A 16,177-nucleotide genomic window follows, 5' to 3' on the forward strand; every position below is an offset into this window, starting at 1 on the left:
CAAAATCAGTCCAAAGATGGTTCCATTTTAAAGATCGAGATTTTCCTTTCCCATGCAATATTCACTGGCCCAAACGAAGTCTCATTCTATTGCACCATTTCATGCATTTGAAAGGGTAACATGATTCAAATGGTCAAGTTTGACATCTAGAAAGTGAGATAAATGATCTTAATTCTGGATTGAAGTACCATTGTTGTGCACCAGCCACTATCCCCTACTGCTTGTGCCATATCATATTCTACTGGGTACTAGCATGCCCCTTGGTACCGTACGATATAGGCCTTGTTTGGGAGAGCTGTTGGCAGTAGAGCTTTTAGAAGCAGAGCTTTTGAAAGTAAAGCTTTTAAAAAGTTGTTAGTTATTTGGTAACTATATTTCTGAACTGTTGTGGCACTTTAATATGTGTTTGGTAAATAAACTGAGAAAGTACTTTTGGTATGACAAAATGACCATAAAGAACATTGCATAATATTATATAACATAGCATAATAAAATATAATATTAAATTATTTAACATAACATATCAATGTATTATGATATAATGTAATTTAATATTATATTTATAGTATAGTACAATAATAAAGGTATAAATATTATAATTATTAGCGTAAATTAATTTCTCATAATATAATATAATATTAAATTATTTAACATAATATATTAATATATTATGATATAATGTAATATAATATTATATTTATAGTATAATACAATAATAAAGGTATAACATATTTTAATTATTAGTGTAAATTAATTTTTCACCCTTCTGATGACTATTTATTTTTGTAACAAATTCTCTAGCAGATTTTCAGGATTATAAAGGGACATGTAGTGTAATTGCTATATTTTATCACGGGTATTTTGGTCAAAAAAATAGCTTTCCGACCGAGCCTGAAAGTACTTTTTTTGAAAGCTTCAAAATGGAGCTTCTCCCAAAAAGCTGTTTTTAGCTTTCTGAAAAAGCTAAAACAACTTTCCGAAATTTTTACTAAACACCTCTATTTCATCTAAAAGTACTTTTGGAGGGTCAGAAAATGCTTTTTGGCCTTCCAAAAGCTTTCCCAAACAGGACCATAGACACATGGTACGACATCTTAGTTCTATTGTGTCAGCACCATCAGGCATGGTATGATACCGTACCAGTACATGGTACATGGTACTTTTGGGTACTAGTAATTTAAACCTTGGTAGGTAACATTATCCCTTAGGTGATTAATAAGTGGATTTAACCAACAACGAACTTAATTTTGTTACACCACTCGTCTCCAAAATTTTTACTGATTAGGGTCCTTGTAAGATATATTTTGTGACATATCAAATAATTTTATGCAGCTTAGGACTGAATCAAGGAGTATTTACAGTGCAAGTAGTATAATAAGTTAGTGGTTCTTGAATGTTGGTTTGAACTGTGAAATTGGTATGCTGCATAACAAGTATTCCTTAGGCTTGTCTCTATTAGGAGTAGTGAACAAAAGACTGGGAGCACTTGCTTGTGGCCGGTGATAGCCATGCATCCAATTAAAATAGGTTATCTTCTCATATATAGTATTTTCATGTGATATGATTCTGTGGTGTCTTCACATCCACTATACTTATTGCAGCATGATTTAACGATACTATATTTTTCTGTAGCAAAAACCATGACTCCAGCATTGCACCGAGTGTTATATGTGTCGTATAAACTCTTTCTAATTGTATCTCTTAAGAAGCCATAAACTAGAGAGAGTTGTTCTACACTACTGGAATATTTCCCAGATTGGGACTCTTTAATGTATTTTAATTTACTTGATGATGTGTAGGCATGGCGTGATTTCTGTTACTATGTATAACTTCGGTTCTCCTAGGGTTGGGAATAGAAGATTTGCTGAACTCTATAATGAGGTAATATTAAATCTTTTTGCAATTTTGAGTATATATAATTTGCATAGCTCTTTTCCTTTTGGTTTTAGTGGCTTCCATTGTCAGAATAACAAACATTGACTGTCATACACACAAATAAAAACCCAGTATCTAATTATTTCTTTCTGATTTAATTATATATGTTGTATTTTGAACACCTTGTTACATTTTCTGTTCTGTTATTTTAAGCCACCAAAACCAGAAAATAAAATTCAAAGGCGGTACCATATTTTTTTCTTTAATTTCTTCACTCTAGTTGGGCTCATGTCCATGTAGTAACTGCAATTTTGAGGTGATGGATTTTGTTACAACTTATCTTAAGAACAAAGTTGTATTAATTGAATGTAAAATAGTTAGTACAAGTTCTACGAGTACTGATCTATGCTTGGAGGTCGTGCAATAGTTAGGAAAAAAATCAGCCAAGATAGCTTTTCTACTCCTTACTGCTGTTAATCAACTTGGTCGAATTATAACTTTGTTAGACTTCTTAAATGTAGAGCATGAAAATGATAGTATTAATGTTCTGACAAATTATTTTACATCTAGGGTAACTGTGTAAGCATGACTCCTCATACAGATCTCCTCCCTCATTAGTTTCAAATTTTCAATAGAGAAGCTTCACATGTATTTCTAAATCTAAATGGTCTATGTGATTTCAAAACCTAAAATTTCCCTCCTAGAAGTCTGGATTTATTCATTATTTAATAAATTATTTAGGAGCAATCTATTTAAACAGTTCATTATGTTAATATCATGAATATGGTCATATGAATTGGTTTACTGTCATTCTCTACGAACCTTTTCTCAGCCACTGATTTGCTTGTATTCTTGTCTGTCCTTTTATGAGAATTTAACACTAAAGCAAAATTTTACTTGTTCATTGATTACACAAATATGCAGAAAGTCAAAGATAGCTGGAGAGTTGTAAATCACAGAGATATTATTCCAACTGTCCCCCGTCTGATGGGGTACTGCCATGTTGCTCAACCTGTTTATCTTGCAGCTGGAGACTTAGAAGAGACTCTGGTGAGTGGTGGATTTTGAACTTCCTGTTGTTGATAATTCTCATTCTAATGGCAAGAAGTCTAATTGTTGATTTCACCCTTCCTTTGAAGGGATCTAAGTTCATATCTTATGGCTGAAAGTTCTATAGGTTGTCTAAAGTTTGGAAACAGAAAGCATTCCACTGTTAATAGATCTTTCAATGGCTTTTATAGGTTTATCTTACAATATTTGCTAATATTATGCCGGCATTATACTTCATGTTTATTAGGTAAGGTTTAAAATTATATCTTCAAGCCCTGCATAACTAGCATATCTTATTCATTCTATCCACGTGCGAATGTCCTATAATTCATACATTGCACTGACATGATGATTGTTTTGAGTCATGACCAAGGGATGCTGTACTAGTGTGTACTGCCCTGTACTCAACATACGGCACCGTACTGGTATAGAACTGAGATATGGTAGGGGGGCGCACCATACGCCAAATTGACACCCATATCGGGCGTACGTACTAGTCAACACAATAGCGATACAGGGTTTGGAACCATGATTGTGCACCTTGGTTTTAATTGTTGAAGATCTGCCAAGGCTTGCACTAATATATTGTTTTTTATAAAAAAACATATGTCTATTCTTCCAAGTTCAATTACGGGTACTTAACATCTAATCTTTGTCACAAAAAGCCTTCTTGCACTCTTTTTGTTGCAGGCATGCTCACTATCTTCGGTATTTGCATTAGTTCACACTACCGTATAGCCAGGGTTTGCTGAACCGACCTGTACCGGTCGGTTCAGCCCGAACCGGACCGGTACCGACTGGAACCGGTCCGGTTCCAGTGTGTAAAACGGTTCCGACCCAATATGGGTCGGAACCGAATGTTTCGAGCACCATACCGGTGCGAACCGAGCCGGTTCGCACCGGTACATGCTCGAACCGGTGCGAACCGCTCGGTTCGCACCGGTACATGCTCGAACCGGTGCGAACCGAGCCGGTGCTCGGTTCGCACCGGTTCGGTGCTGGAAATGATGTGCCAGCGCTGTGGCACTATCTAGCGCTGTGGCACTATGATAGTGCCACAGCGCTGGCCAGAGGCACTTTCAAAGTGCCACAGTGTGGCACTTTCAAAGTGCCGTTTTGTGCGGCACTTTGAGCTTTCAAAGTGCCGTTTTGTGCGGCACTTTGAAAGCGGCGCTTTTAAATTGCCGCTTTGTGCGGCAATGCGACCGAAAGTGCCGCTTTGTGCGGCACTTCGACCGAAAGTGCTGGTGCGGCACTTCGCGCGGCACTTTCGAAGTGCCGCGCTATGGCTCACAGTGGCACTTTTCAAAGTGCCACTGTGACCCAATGGTTGGCTATAAAAGCTGACCGAATGCTGAAGGCTGAAGCCAAATCCATCAGCTTAAGTGAAGGAAAGGCAAAGAGAAAGGAGGAGGAAAAGAAGAGAAAGGCAAAGACAAAGGCATGAAAAAAAATTAGAAAGGTCGGAGAGCGTCGTTTTTCTTGAAGAAAAATCCAGCAAAAACTAAATAAGGTAAAATTTCTTTCCCCTACATTGTTTTTTTAATATTTCATTTAAATTGCTTAAAAAAATTAAGTAAAAAATTGCCAAAAAATAGGAAATGATTCAATGATTCTATTTCGTCTTGAATTTTTTATATGTTGTCGATATATGGACGATGTTAATGGTGACATTAACTTTTGTTTTTACAGAATTTATATAATTTAAAATTTAATTAAAAAATTTAAACATTAATTTTTAATTGCAAAAAAATAGAAATTGAAAAAAATTAATGTGGTTGTAGGAATGGAGCCGTCAAGGAGAGGGCAACCCCAAGAGCGTAATATTGGCTGGGAGCATGGGAAGATGCTCGGTGAACGGCACCAGTTTCAGTGCAATTATTGCCACAAGTGCTTCAAAGGAGGAGTAACCAGATTAAAGCAGCACTTAGCCGGTAATTCTCGTGAGATATCTGCATGCTCGGAGTGCCCACCGAGCACCCGTCAGCTGATGAGAAAAAACCTCGCTGAGATCAAAGCAGCCAAGGAGAGAGCTGCCATGCAAAAAGCGAAGGTGGAACGCCAAGCTGCAGAAGCACCTTCCTATCACTTGATGGAGTCACAGGAGGTCGAGGGTCCAGATGAGGAGGCACAGATCCAGCCTGCCATGCGGGCGAGTCTGGATGATCGGTGGCAGCAGGAGGAGGTGGCGAGGCATCGGGCTCGATTTGGGCCCTCGTTTTTCGAGTCGGACGTCGGTTCTGGTGGAAGCAGACAAGATCCAGAGTTTCAAAGGACAACCTCAGTCAGGGAGGGCGAGGGCATAGGACGTAGCCGGATTGCATCTATGCTGGGTGGTTTTGGTGGCCGAAAGAAGTCTTCCGGAGGGATTCCACCAGGTGCGTCAATCCATGATGTAGATCCGCATGCCTTCCCCAGGAGAGATTCGAAGCAGCAAAGGGTAGACACAATGTGGAAGAAGGAGAAAAAGAAGGATATGTGGCGAGCTATTGGATCCTGGTTCCACTTCAGCCACATTCCAGCGAATGCTGCAGACAATACATACTACAAGTCTGCCATTTCTGCCATACAGTCTGCCGGTCCCGGTGTTGATCCTCCAGGCCCGAGGGACATCTACGGTGAGCTTCTTGACAACAATAAGGAGGAGCTAGAGAATTGGATTGGCTCATATAAGAGCAAGTGGCCCACATATGGGCTCACTCTGATGTGTGATGGTTGGACCGGTCCGACAAAGCGGGCCATCATCAACTTTCTGACATACTGTGATACGAAGACCTTCTTCCACAAGTCAGTTGATGCTTCAGATAAGATGCACAATGCCTCATACATCCTCAGACTTATGGAGGAGGTGATTGATCAGATTGGAGAGGAGAATATCGTGCAGGTCGTCACTGATAACGGGCCGCAATATAAGTTGACCGGGCAGGTCTTGATGGAGCGGCGACCACAAATTTTCTGGACTCCATGTGCTGCACATTGCATCGACCTCATCCTGATGGACATTGGAAAGATCCGTAGGGTGCAACATACGGTGGAGATAGCCCAACGCATCACCAGGTATATTTATAGCCATACTTGGGTTATTTCATTAATGAGAAAGTATGCAGGGGGAGAAATTCTTAGACCAGGAGTCACACGGTTTGCTATGAATTACATTGCACTTGATAGCCTTATCGAGAAGAAAGGAGCCCTACGTCAGATGTTTGTCAGTCCCGAGTGGCAGGAAAGTAGATATGCCCAGGCCGGCACTGAAGGAAGCAGAATGGAAGACTTGGTAAAGAGGCAGTCATTCTGGCAGCGGGCCAATGCGATAGTCAAGGCTATCAAACCATTATATCAAGTGCTGCGGGCTGTGGATAGCGAGAGGTACCCCCAGATGGGCTTTTTGTATCACATGATGGAGAAGGCAAAGGCTCAGATCATGGAGGCAGATGTAGCCCATGCCCAGGAGTACATCGACATCATTGAGCAGCGGTGGGGAGCCCAAATGGGTAGGGAATTGCATCTAGCAGGTAAGCGATAATATTGATAATTATACTGATTGATATATTTGTATAATTATACTAAGATGGTGTCATCTATGTGCAGCATACTATCTGAATCCCCGGTTTCAGTACGAGAGTGGAATTGGTATGGATGATGAACTTCTTCATGCTCTGCGTAATGTTATTTATAAGATGGAGCCTGATCCAGAAGTCGCCGCGTCATGTATATAAGAGGTAACTATGATTTAGTAACATATGTAAATATATCGGATCTTATATTATTGACATACTTCAACAAACTTCTTTCCACAGACCAAATTATTTAGAGAGGGCAGCCATAGCTTTGGACAGCGACCAGCTGTCGTGAGCAAGACAACTATGAATCCAGGTACAATACAAATCTGCAAGACACCTCTGCATCTGAATTATCTTCAACTATGAGGCCATCATATATGTAAAATGTAATTATCTTCAATATTTTTGCAGCTGAATAGTGGATTCATTTTGGCGGATCTGCAAAAAATCTTAAGCGGATAGCTATCCGGATCCTCTCCCAAACGGTCTCCTCGAGTGGCTGTGAGCGCAACTGGTCCACCTTCGGCCTCATCCACAGCAAACAGAGAAACCGTTTGACACAAAAGCGCCTCAACGACCTAGTTTATGTGCACTACAATCTGCGGTTGAGGCTAAAATGCATTCAGGAGGAAGTGGAGCTCAAGTATGCAGATCCCATCTATAGGACTTTTACAGATGATGATGATAATCCTATGCTCGACTGGCTTGCGGCCCAGCAGCACGAGCCCGAGCTTGATGAGCCAGGATCGCCTCGACGACCAGCCAGCATCATAGCCACCGAGGCTATGGTCGATCCACAGCAATGGGCTGAGCGCAACATTCCACGCACTCCTACAGCTGATATGACGTGGCTAGAGGGGAGCCAGTCACCGCATGACTGGTACGATGCTCCCGTTCAGAGAGATGATCCTCTCATGCGAGGACGAGGACGCTCTAGTACCCAGTCGACTCGATCAGGAGGGCGTCAATCCCAGCAAAGAAGAAAAGAAAAGGAAAGGGCCCCAATGGAGAGTGTCGAGGAGGAGACTTGGACCAGCAGCGATGAAGGTTCTGGTGGTGATGGATCTACTAGCCATGGAGGAAATGGAGGACAGTATGGTACTACTTATGAGACACAGCCGGAGGAAGGTTTTCGATACACCGGTGAGTCTCAGTTTACGCATGCTACACAAGATACGGACCACGGTAGGCCGTCTGATATAGGCCGGTCGGATACCATTGCATATCGAAGAAGAGCTCCTCGAGATCGTTCAAGAGGCCAGGATGCAGCTGCAGATGACCTCCCATGTGGAGTCGGATCCATTGATGTATCAAGTTCCGAGTCTTCCTATTATCCGCGGCCTCAGCCAGCCTATGGATATGGTGCATCGGAGTCATCTTCCGATGGCTACTATCCTGCGCAGCCCGGAGGGTCTTACGGGTCGGATTTTGGTGCCGGCATATTCGGATGGGCCCCTTATCAAGACACCTCTCAGAGCCAGAGCTTCAGCGAGAGATCCGAGAGTTCTTATGACCCGACGCGCATTCCTCGAGGATTGAGCATACAAGACTACAATGCCGCTTGGTTAGAGGGATGGGTTGATCTGCCTCCATATTATGCTGATGATCCAGATATTGACGAGAAGCATCGCCACTCAACCCGATTTTAGATATCCGAGAGTGCTTTAAATGTATGTAATTGATTGTATCTTAATTTGAAAATATTTTATGTTCTTCATCTCATTATTTGAATCATTTGGAAGTAATAAGTTGCATTATCTAGTTTTAACCTTAAACCTAAACATAAAAACATCAAAAAAAATCCAAAAGTGAAAGAACTCCAAAAAAAAAAAAAAATGACGATGGGGTCGAAACCAGGCCGAATGTGCCCTATCGGTACGGTACCGGTTCGGCTCGGTTCGGCTTGGTTCGGCACCGGTACCGTACCGTTACCGGAGCCGACCGGTACGTCGGTACCATCGGTACCGCGAACCTTGCGTATAGCAACCGAAAAACTCCTCAAAAACATGGATTCATTTGCTCTATTCCAATTCTGAACTATCTTCTCTGAAGCTAACATTGGTATGGATATAAAACAACATTATGTTATCAGATTGGGTATTACATTTCTTCAAATTTAGCAATAAACTTAACTTTATTTTATGTCTATTTTCCTTGTAAGGCATGCACAGTATATGGCAAGGTTTCAAAAACTATTGGAATGGGATGATGCAATCGGTACTATATTATTCTAGTAGGATTACAGCACTAGGATGCCCTTTTGATCGGGTTGGTAAACACCGGTACACCCGGGTTTGGACCATATGATGCATATATCAAGCATCCTGGCCGAAATGGGTTGGTAGTGGTACCAATCAGTACAAACATGGTATGGGAAGTTAGAAGGCGTCTCGACTGCTAGCAGTTTTTTAAAATTTTTGATGTGGTGGGATGATAGGTGTCCATCTGATGACTTCTGTTGCCTTTAGGTATCTTGTGAGAACCTGGTAGGCTCCTTCTGACCATTTGGTTAGAAAGAGAGGGAGAGAGAAACAGAGAGAAGTGAGAGAAGAGAAAGAGGGTAAGAAGGGGAGAGGAGTGGAAGTTCTTGGTGGGGAGGGGAAGAATGGATCAGCATGAGAGGGCACACTACTTAGGTGAGTCTCTTTTTTTCAGTCTAAAAGTTGACAAAAATAGAAAAAAATAGTGGAATCCATGTTGAATTTTATTAACTTGAAATATTTGGATTTGTTGTAGGGTGGTTAACACCTAACAAGATAGTCTGCTGAACTATGCCGAACCGGCTGGTTCGGGGCTTGCCGGATCCCCTATTTCACCCCTCTCACTCCTCTTCCTCTTCCACACTTCTTTCTCCTCTCTCATTGACCCTCCTTCACCTCCACCAATAGTGTTGCCGTAGTGGCTCCACTCTCCACCTTTCCTCTCTCTGTTTCTCTCCCTCCCTCCCTCCTCTCTCCTATTCCTCTCCCTCTCTCTCCCTCCCTCTCCTCCTCTCTCCCTCCCTCTCCTTGTTTCTGTATGTTCTAAGACGGCATTGTAAGGACCTATTTTGTATTATACTGGTAGCCAACCGGTATAGGTCACTGTACTAGTTCGGCGAACCTTGTCCTACAACATGATGAATTTTGTTTTTGACCATTATTTTTGGAATATTTTTAGATTAATAATTAAAAAATAAAATATACGAAGTTTGAGTCTAAAAGTTATTGCATGCTTGCATTTGTAGTGCACTTGCTACAATTTTTATAGCCAGGATATATTTATTAAAATATTTATAATAATTTAACTGATGATTAAAATACCAAAGTTCTTTAATAAACGAAAAATATCAATAGATGCTGTAAAGTATAAATGTAATTTATGAAATTAATTCTCAGGTATTTTAGCAATTGAAGGATTTTGTGTTTTTATACTATTTTTAAGGGAAAATATTTTAAAAATTTCAAAAAGATTAAATGTAATGCGATATGCATTGTAATTAACAAGATGAGTTTTGAAATACTTTATATTGTTGATTAACATATTTTTTCTGATTTTCAAGCTATTTTCTAAGAAAAATTACTTAAAAATAATAAATAATTTGATATTTGTTAAAGACATAGAACATGCATTAATAATTAATATGACCAATTCTAAGTTACATATCTTGCATTTTGTTCATTAATAAAAATATTATTATTTTAAAATCACTTTTAAATAAAAAATAGTTCTGGATCATAAATAATATGATAAAATTCTAAGAATGTGAAAAATGTGTTAAAAATTAGTTTTATGAATCTTGATTGGATATTATCAAATATACAGGGAGCATAAATTTTTAGGTTGGCAGAGGTCTTCTAGTAAGAAGAGTTAGAAAAAGCGGATGTTGGATGGTACCATGGAAAGATGGGTTCAGAGAAACGTCATTAGATATGCAATTATTGTGGCATGGGTAATAAGGAGGTGGTGTTATCCTGTTGAAGCAATATCTAGTGGGTGGTTATAGTGATGTGCAAAAGTGTAGCAAGGTTCTTGGGTAGGTCAAATGGGCAATGCGAGACCACTTGCAGAGCTTGTAAGAAGTGCGCAAGTCATTAGAAATGAGCAGGCTTGGAATGACTGCAAGGTAGCCAAGGCCAATAGTTAGCCTTCAGGGATGATGATTATGACATGTATGAGTAGTAATGTGGTGTGAAATGTATGAGGAGGCCATCAGGCATTATGGACAGTTTGAACCGTTGCAATAAGAGAGGAATAGTCGGTCCAGAGAGCCAGATGGCCTCGTGCATATTGGCAACCTCCACATCACAGGATCACAGGTGTATGAGGAGGGCATACAGCCAGGGCGACCTTGAGCTACATAGAAGTCAATCAATTAGAGCCAGTACTACAAGCATCAAATTCTATTTAATTCATTTTGTAAAGAAAAGGGAAGAGCACCAGGTCAAGCTCCACCATATACTGATCCATGTGCTTTCCCAGACCCAACAATTAGGTAGTACTGGATAGATGACTATATCTAGAAGTGCAAGAAGCATGGCAATAGGGGTTGCCATCATCAAGTGGTTCCACTACTGTCAAATTCTGCAGGTTGTGGTGAATAGTTTCTTCCGAAACATGATCACTGAAATGCAGAAGCAGGGTCCAGGCATTGAGTCTTCCACTCCTTATGAGAAACACCGGCCATATTTGAAGATAGAAGTTGAGGATCTAAAGAGGTGGTTTGATGGATATAAGCCTCGGTAAGAGTTATATGGCACGACTCCGATGTTTTTTAGCTGGTCTGGGCAGATTAGGAGCATCATCCACTTCTTAATGTATTCTGGCAGACTGGCTTTCTTTCAGATGTAGATTGATGCATCTAACCAGATCCATGATTCTGACTGCATCCTTGGTCTATCTCGAAGGAGATGCCGTGTACATATTGGACACAGATGATGAAAGATATTTGGGATTTGTCATGGGTGAAGTTAGTTGTTGAGCAGGGGTAGACTACCTCGAAGTATATACAATCATAAATGGATGCTTCCACTGATGAGGCAGCACCTAGGTGGGGAGCTACTAAGGCTAGGTGTGACATGATTCGCCATGAACTACATAGCCCCGAAGAACCTCCTTAACAACAAATTGGGCCTTAGAACTATGTATACATGCAATGCATGGATGAAGAGCAAGTACAGCGAGCCAACAGAAGGCCAAAAATCGAGGGGATTGTTTTAAGCCATGCCTTCTCAAGTAGATGTGCAGATTTGGTGAATGTGTTAGAGCCTTTATATGCAATGCTGCAAATGGTTGACCATGAGATTTTTCCACAGATGGTCTTTCTTTACCCAGCAAAAGCTTAGTAGCAGAATATTAATGCAGCAGGTGAGAGGAAGACAGCCCTATACCTTTGGATCATTGAGGATAGATGAGACCTGCAGAGATGGGCAGGGGAACATGGAGTACCAGAGTGATGAGAACAGAGTTCGTTATAATGCAGAGTGATGAGTATGGCAGGTATAATAGCATGATCCCTTATGTTTACTTGACCGATATTTCTTACATCTTGATGTTGTGCTTCGTTATGATGCAGCCTACTACTTGAACATGGAGTACCAGAGTGATGAGAACATAGTTCTCAATGAGGAGCTTCTATAGACAATCAGGATCATGGTGCATGAATGTCTCCTGATCATGCTGCAGAAGCAATCAGTGAGGTAATAAATGAGAGTATTATATTTCACATGTAAATGACATTACCACCCGGTCCTATGTATCTCTAATCAGGGAAAAATATTCTGCAAGAGATGCAAAACTTTCAGGAAATGGGAGCTCGGTAAGAAATATCTAAGATGTCTCCAAGTACCTTCAGAAAATTATTCTAGTGAGGTTTTGTTGTCCTCGAGTGCTATGTCACCATGAATTATTTGGTTGCAAGGGAATGGTGAGTCTAGTAGGGCATCGATGTGCCCACTTAGAGGAAGGTTGCCATCCGAGTCCTTTTCCAGGCCGTCTCATCCAATGGGTGCAAATAGAACTGGTCTATATTTGCAAGTAGCAAGGTTTAAAACTGGCTGACTAGCAAGTAGCTATACAATTTGGTATCCGCACACTACAATATGGGGTTGAGATAGAAGTTTCTAAATTAGGACAAGGAGAAGAGACAAGATGACTTGTTGGTGGATGACTTTGTTCGTGATGATGATGATTCTATGCTTGGATGGTTGGCAGATCAGCAGTTGAGACATGCATGTGCTAGATGAGCCCGGGGATCCTTCACAACTAAATAGAACTATTGTGAGGGAATTGATGGTGCGCAATGTAGATGATTTGGTAGAGAAATATATATCACCCACCTATCACCCACCATGAGTGAGATCTGATAGGAGACTTAGTAGGAGTCTGAGAATTTTGATTAGTGATTCGATCGCCAGATGTTGGGGTCACAATGTGATACACGGGCCTCCAAGACCAGTCAGGGTAGTAAAAAGGGCAAGTTTAAAGAGAATGCACCAGTCATAGATCCGGTTAAGGTAGCCAACAACATACTAGTTTGGGAAGATAACAACGAGACTTGGGAGCTGTCAGATCCTAGCTTGCTTAAATCATATCACGATAACAACGATGATGATGATGATAGTTTGACTGATGGGTTTAGAGGCTAGGGTTGGCAAGGTGGCTAGTTTGGAGATAGTGGTAGTTATTCTCAGGGGCTCAGTCCATTAACTGGCGCGGTAGATTTCACATGTGCCATGCAACATGGAGACTGCAGGGCTTATATGAAAATCGGGTTTAGCTGGGAGATGGTATCTTACAGGAGGAGAGGATCTCAAGGTAATGCCGCCAGGGGCATATAGGATTCGATCGGGGTTGTATCTTTCACATGAAAAAAGGATTTACCTTCCTTCGCGCGAATCCACCATTGGATTACCCATAACATAGATCTCAAAGTGCTCCAAATAGATTCATCTATCTGCATAGATCTCAAAGTGACCTGTGGATGATCCAATGGTGGATTCGTGCGAAGGAAGGTGAATCCTTCTTTCGCATGAAAGATACACCCTCATTTTTATAGAATCGGGGTTATGGAATAGGTATGTAAAGAGGTTAGAGGTTTAAGGGTAGGAGGATTATATGTGCACCTAGTACATATTAGAAGATGAGCTGATGGAAAAAAAAATAGATGGGAGACAAAAGGAGATGAGGAGCGGTACCAGGAGAAGTAGGAGTTGTTATGTAGAAAAGAGAGAGTGGACATTAGTGATACATTTGCTAGTGCATTAGATAGCTACGCTGAATAGAAGATCTCGTCATATGCCGGAGCTAGGTTTCCTAGTGCATCAGATAGTTAAAGTGGACATTATGCTCCATCCTCGTATGTTGCATATGGTTTCTTCCACTCATCATATCTTGCAGGATCCAATTTTGTATACTACTCCCTGTGGATACGGCTATAGCTAGGAATTGAAGTATGATGTTGCTTCCTGTTACCCAAGCAGCGATGTTGGGCTATGAGTACTAGATGTACACATATTGGTAGCATCAGGGGCTACAACTGAGTCATTATTCAACATATTATGACCAACAAGGATGGTGACAAAATTCAGGCTGGATCAATATCCAACGTCCAAATTACTAACATTTTGCAAGACTTGGATATATACGAGAACCATCAATACCCTACATGAGATTAAAGTTTTAAAGTGAGTTATTATGCATTTTTTTATAGTACAATACTATATTTGTCATTCTGCACTTATAAATGTTGTTAGTTCCTAGAACCAGTACTTTGAAATCTTGGTTCATAGGCTTTATTAACCATTAAGTACTTTTTCTCCTAGGTTTCCTCCTTACCAGGTGTGTCACTTAGTTGGGCTAGACCTAGTTAAGGTGCTCAAGCTTAGGAAGGAGTAAGACAACCAACACCTTGCCAGCCCAAAATTGGGACAAATCAACATCAAGCTCTACCTGAGTTTGGTTGGGCCAAGCTGGTGTTGGTGTGGAGCTTAATTAGATTTCTCAAAACCTATTTGTGAGCCCCACTCAAACATCAACTTCTTAGGTCCTTGGGCTTGGGCCGAGCCGGCTTAGCTTATTTCTTGAGAGCCTTGAGAACTTTATTTTTCTGGGAGGGGATATGTCTTTAGGCGGATTGGGCCTATTTTGATAGCCCTCCACATAATCAGTCCAACTTTGTCTATCACCTCACCTCAACAATCATATTACATCTTAAGGTAACACACAAGAAGGTGGTGTATTTACAGATATTAGAGATCAGTTCGTGTATGGATTTTAGGAGGATAGAAACCTAAATTTGGTCCTTAGTGAAAAGTGGAAACATAGTACTACCAGAAATTCATCCCATGACTTGAGTGCTCACATTTGCTTTTGTTTAATGTTGTCAAAATATTTGTATATTTAGTTTTATATCATTCATTGATTTTCTTTAGTGGTCATGGTATTAGATCTGATCCATGCGGTTATTTGTAAATGGTTGTTATATGAGCTCGTACTCTTGGCCCATGTTTGAACAGCAATTGGAAGAGGGGAGGAGGTGGTGTTGACCATCCTTAATGGTTCCTCTACTCAAAATAAGGCGGAAAGTAATGCACAAACAGAGATAATTTCATGCGTCCAGTGTTCCTGTTCCTCTTTTTCTCTTCTCCCTCATTTTCTCACCTCTCTATTAATTTTGATGCTTCGTTAGTTCTTCATTGTATTGATCAATTGAATGGATTACCATCCGCTGCATGTAATTAGTGAACCAGCTTTTTTTTAAACCTGCTTTAGATATGGAAGCTGTTCTTTCTTTGAGGCACTCCAAAATCAACATTACTAACTGTTATCAGATGCACCAAAGTACGTGTCAAGTTTTTACTGCATGGTCAGAACCTATCAAAGCATTTGAGCACTTCATCAAATTCGCTCTTTCTTTATGTCTGCCACAATGTATAGAACTAAAATATAGTCGTCAACAGATTAGAAGATGAAGATTCCTCTCTGGTTCCGGGAGTGCATTGTGTCAGCAACTGGTCATGACCTTAACATAGCCAGATCATTTCTTTAAATTGTTAATTTTAACTGATTTCATGCCATATCATGATGGATGGTTTTATGCTCTTTATCAATATTCAATGTCCAGCCTGTTGCATTTTTTTTTAATGATGGAAGATGAAGCTTATTTTATTAAAAGGTTGTAACTTCAATTATCAACCATTAAACCTGCCATGCTGTTATAACAAATATTTTGCTGCAGGTAAATAAAATAGACGGGTATCAAGGTGATGCCATTGGAGAATTCACACCTGATATTCTTGTCAGTGAGTTTGTAAGCTTCGCCACCTGCTTAACACACATGCTTATCCATCACATGCATGTTCAGATCCAAATTCTTAATTCTGTTGCTGTGGATTGGCACTTGACGATTTTGGTTATGACTATCATGAAAAAAGTTCCTAATTTCATGTATGTGGTTGCTGCGCATCTGATAAATCTTTGTAACTACAACTGATGCTACTTAATGGTTCATGTGATCTAGGCTTCCTGACAGTATAAAAATGAAATATCATACTAGGTTCATGCACTTATCAGAAGTCATTCATAAAGAAATAGATATGTCTAGCAACAAAATTAGGCTGACCAACATGCATCTAAATATCAAAGCATGTTAGTCATATCATTAGCATTATGCGGTGACATAGATGAAATGACATACTTAAGAGTGATAAAAA

The 16,177-nt window shown here is 40.4% G+C and overlaps 2 protein-coding genes across 8 annotated transcripts in view; both read left to right on the top strand.

The window, feature by feature from the left end:
• The window catches only part of LOC103695549, a 46,670-nt gene that overhangs the window by 16,780 nt on the left and 13,713 nt on the right, over positions 1–16,177 (top strand). For 5 of the 7 annotated variants that reach the window (XR_003383175.2, XM_039123200.1, XM_039123207.1 and 2 more), the window contains 3 exons: positions 1,800–1,881; positions 2,800–2,925; positions 15,703–15,774. Coding sequence is in view for 5 of the 7 variants with exons in the window: in XM_039123200.1 (XP_038979128.1) it covers positions 1,800–1,881; positions 2,800–2,925; positions 15,703–15,774 (280 nt within the window). In the remaining 2 variants the exon portion in view is untranslated. The remainder of the gene's footprint in view (positions 1–1,799; positions 1,882–2,799; positions 2,926–15,702; positions 15,775–16,177) is intronic. The other 2 variants (XR_005510348.1, XM_039123204.1) reach the window with 2 other exon arrangements.
• On the top strand, positions 4,466–6,917 carry LOC120109460. The gene is made up of 2 exons (XM_039123222.1): positions 4,466–6,437; positions 6,514–6,917. The coding sequence occupies exons 1-2, from the start codon at positions 4,712–4,714 to the stop codon at positions 6,639–6,641; spliced, it is 1,854 nt and encodes a 617-aa protein (XP_038979150.1). The 5' UTR covers positions 4,466–4,711; the 3' UTR covers positions 6,642–6,917.

Source organism: Phoenix dactylifera, chromosome 2 (genome assembly GCF_009389715.1).
Source record: "Phoenix dactylifera cultivar Barhee BC4 chromosome 2, palm_55x_up_171113_PBpolish2nd_filt_p, whole genome shotgun sequence".
Taxonomy (NCBI): Eukaryota; Viridiplantae; Streptophyta; class Magnoliopsida; order Arecales; family Arecaceae; genus Phoenix; species Phoenix dactylifera.

What these genes read in the sequence shown, in the direction of transcription:
- LOC120109460 (XM_039123222.1), top strand. Translation starts at nt 4,712, where the DNA reads ATGGAGCCGTCAAGGAGAGGGCAACCCCAAGAGCGTAATATTGGCTGG. An exon ending in TAGGGAATTGCATCTAGCAG is followed by an intron (nt 6,438 to 6,513) that starts GTAAGCGATAAT and finishes ATCTATGTGCAG; the next exon opens with CATACTATCTGAATCCCCGG.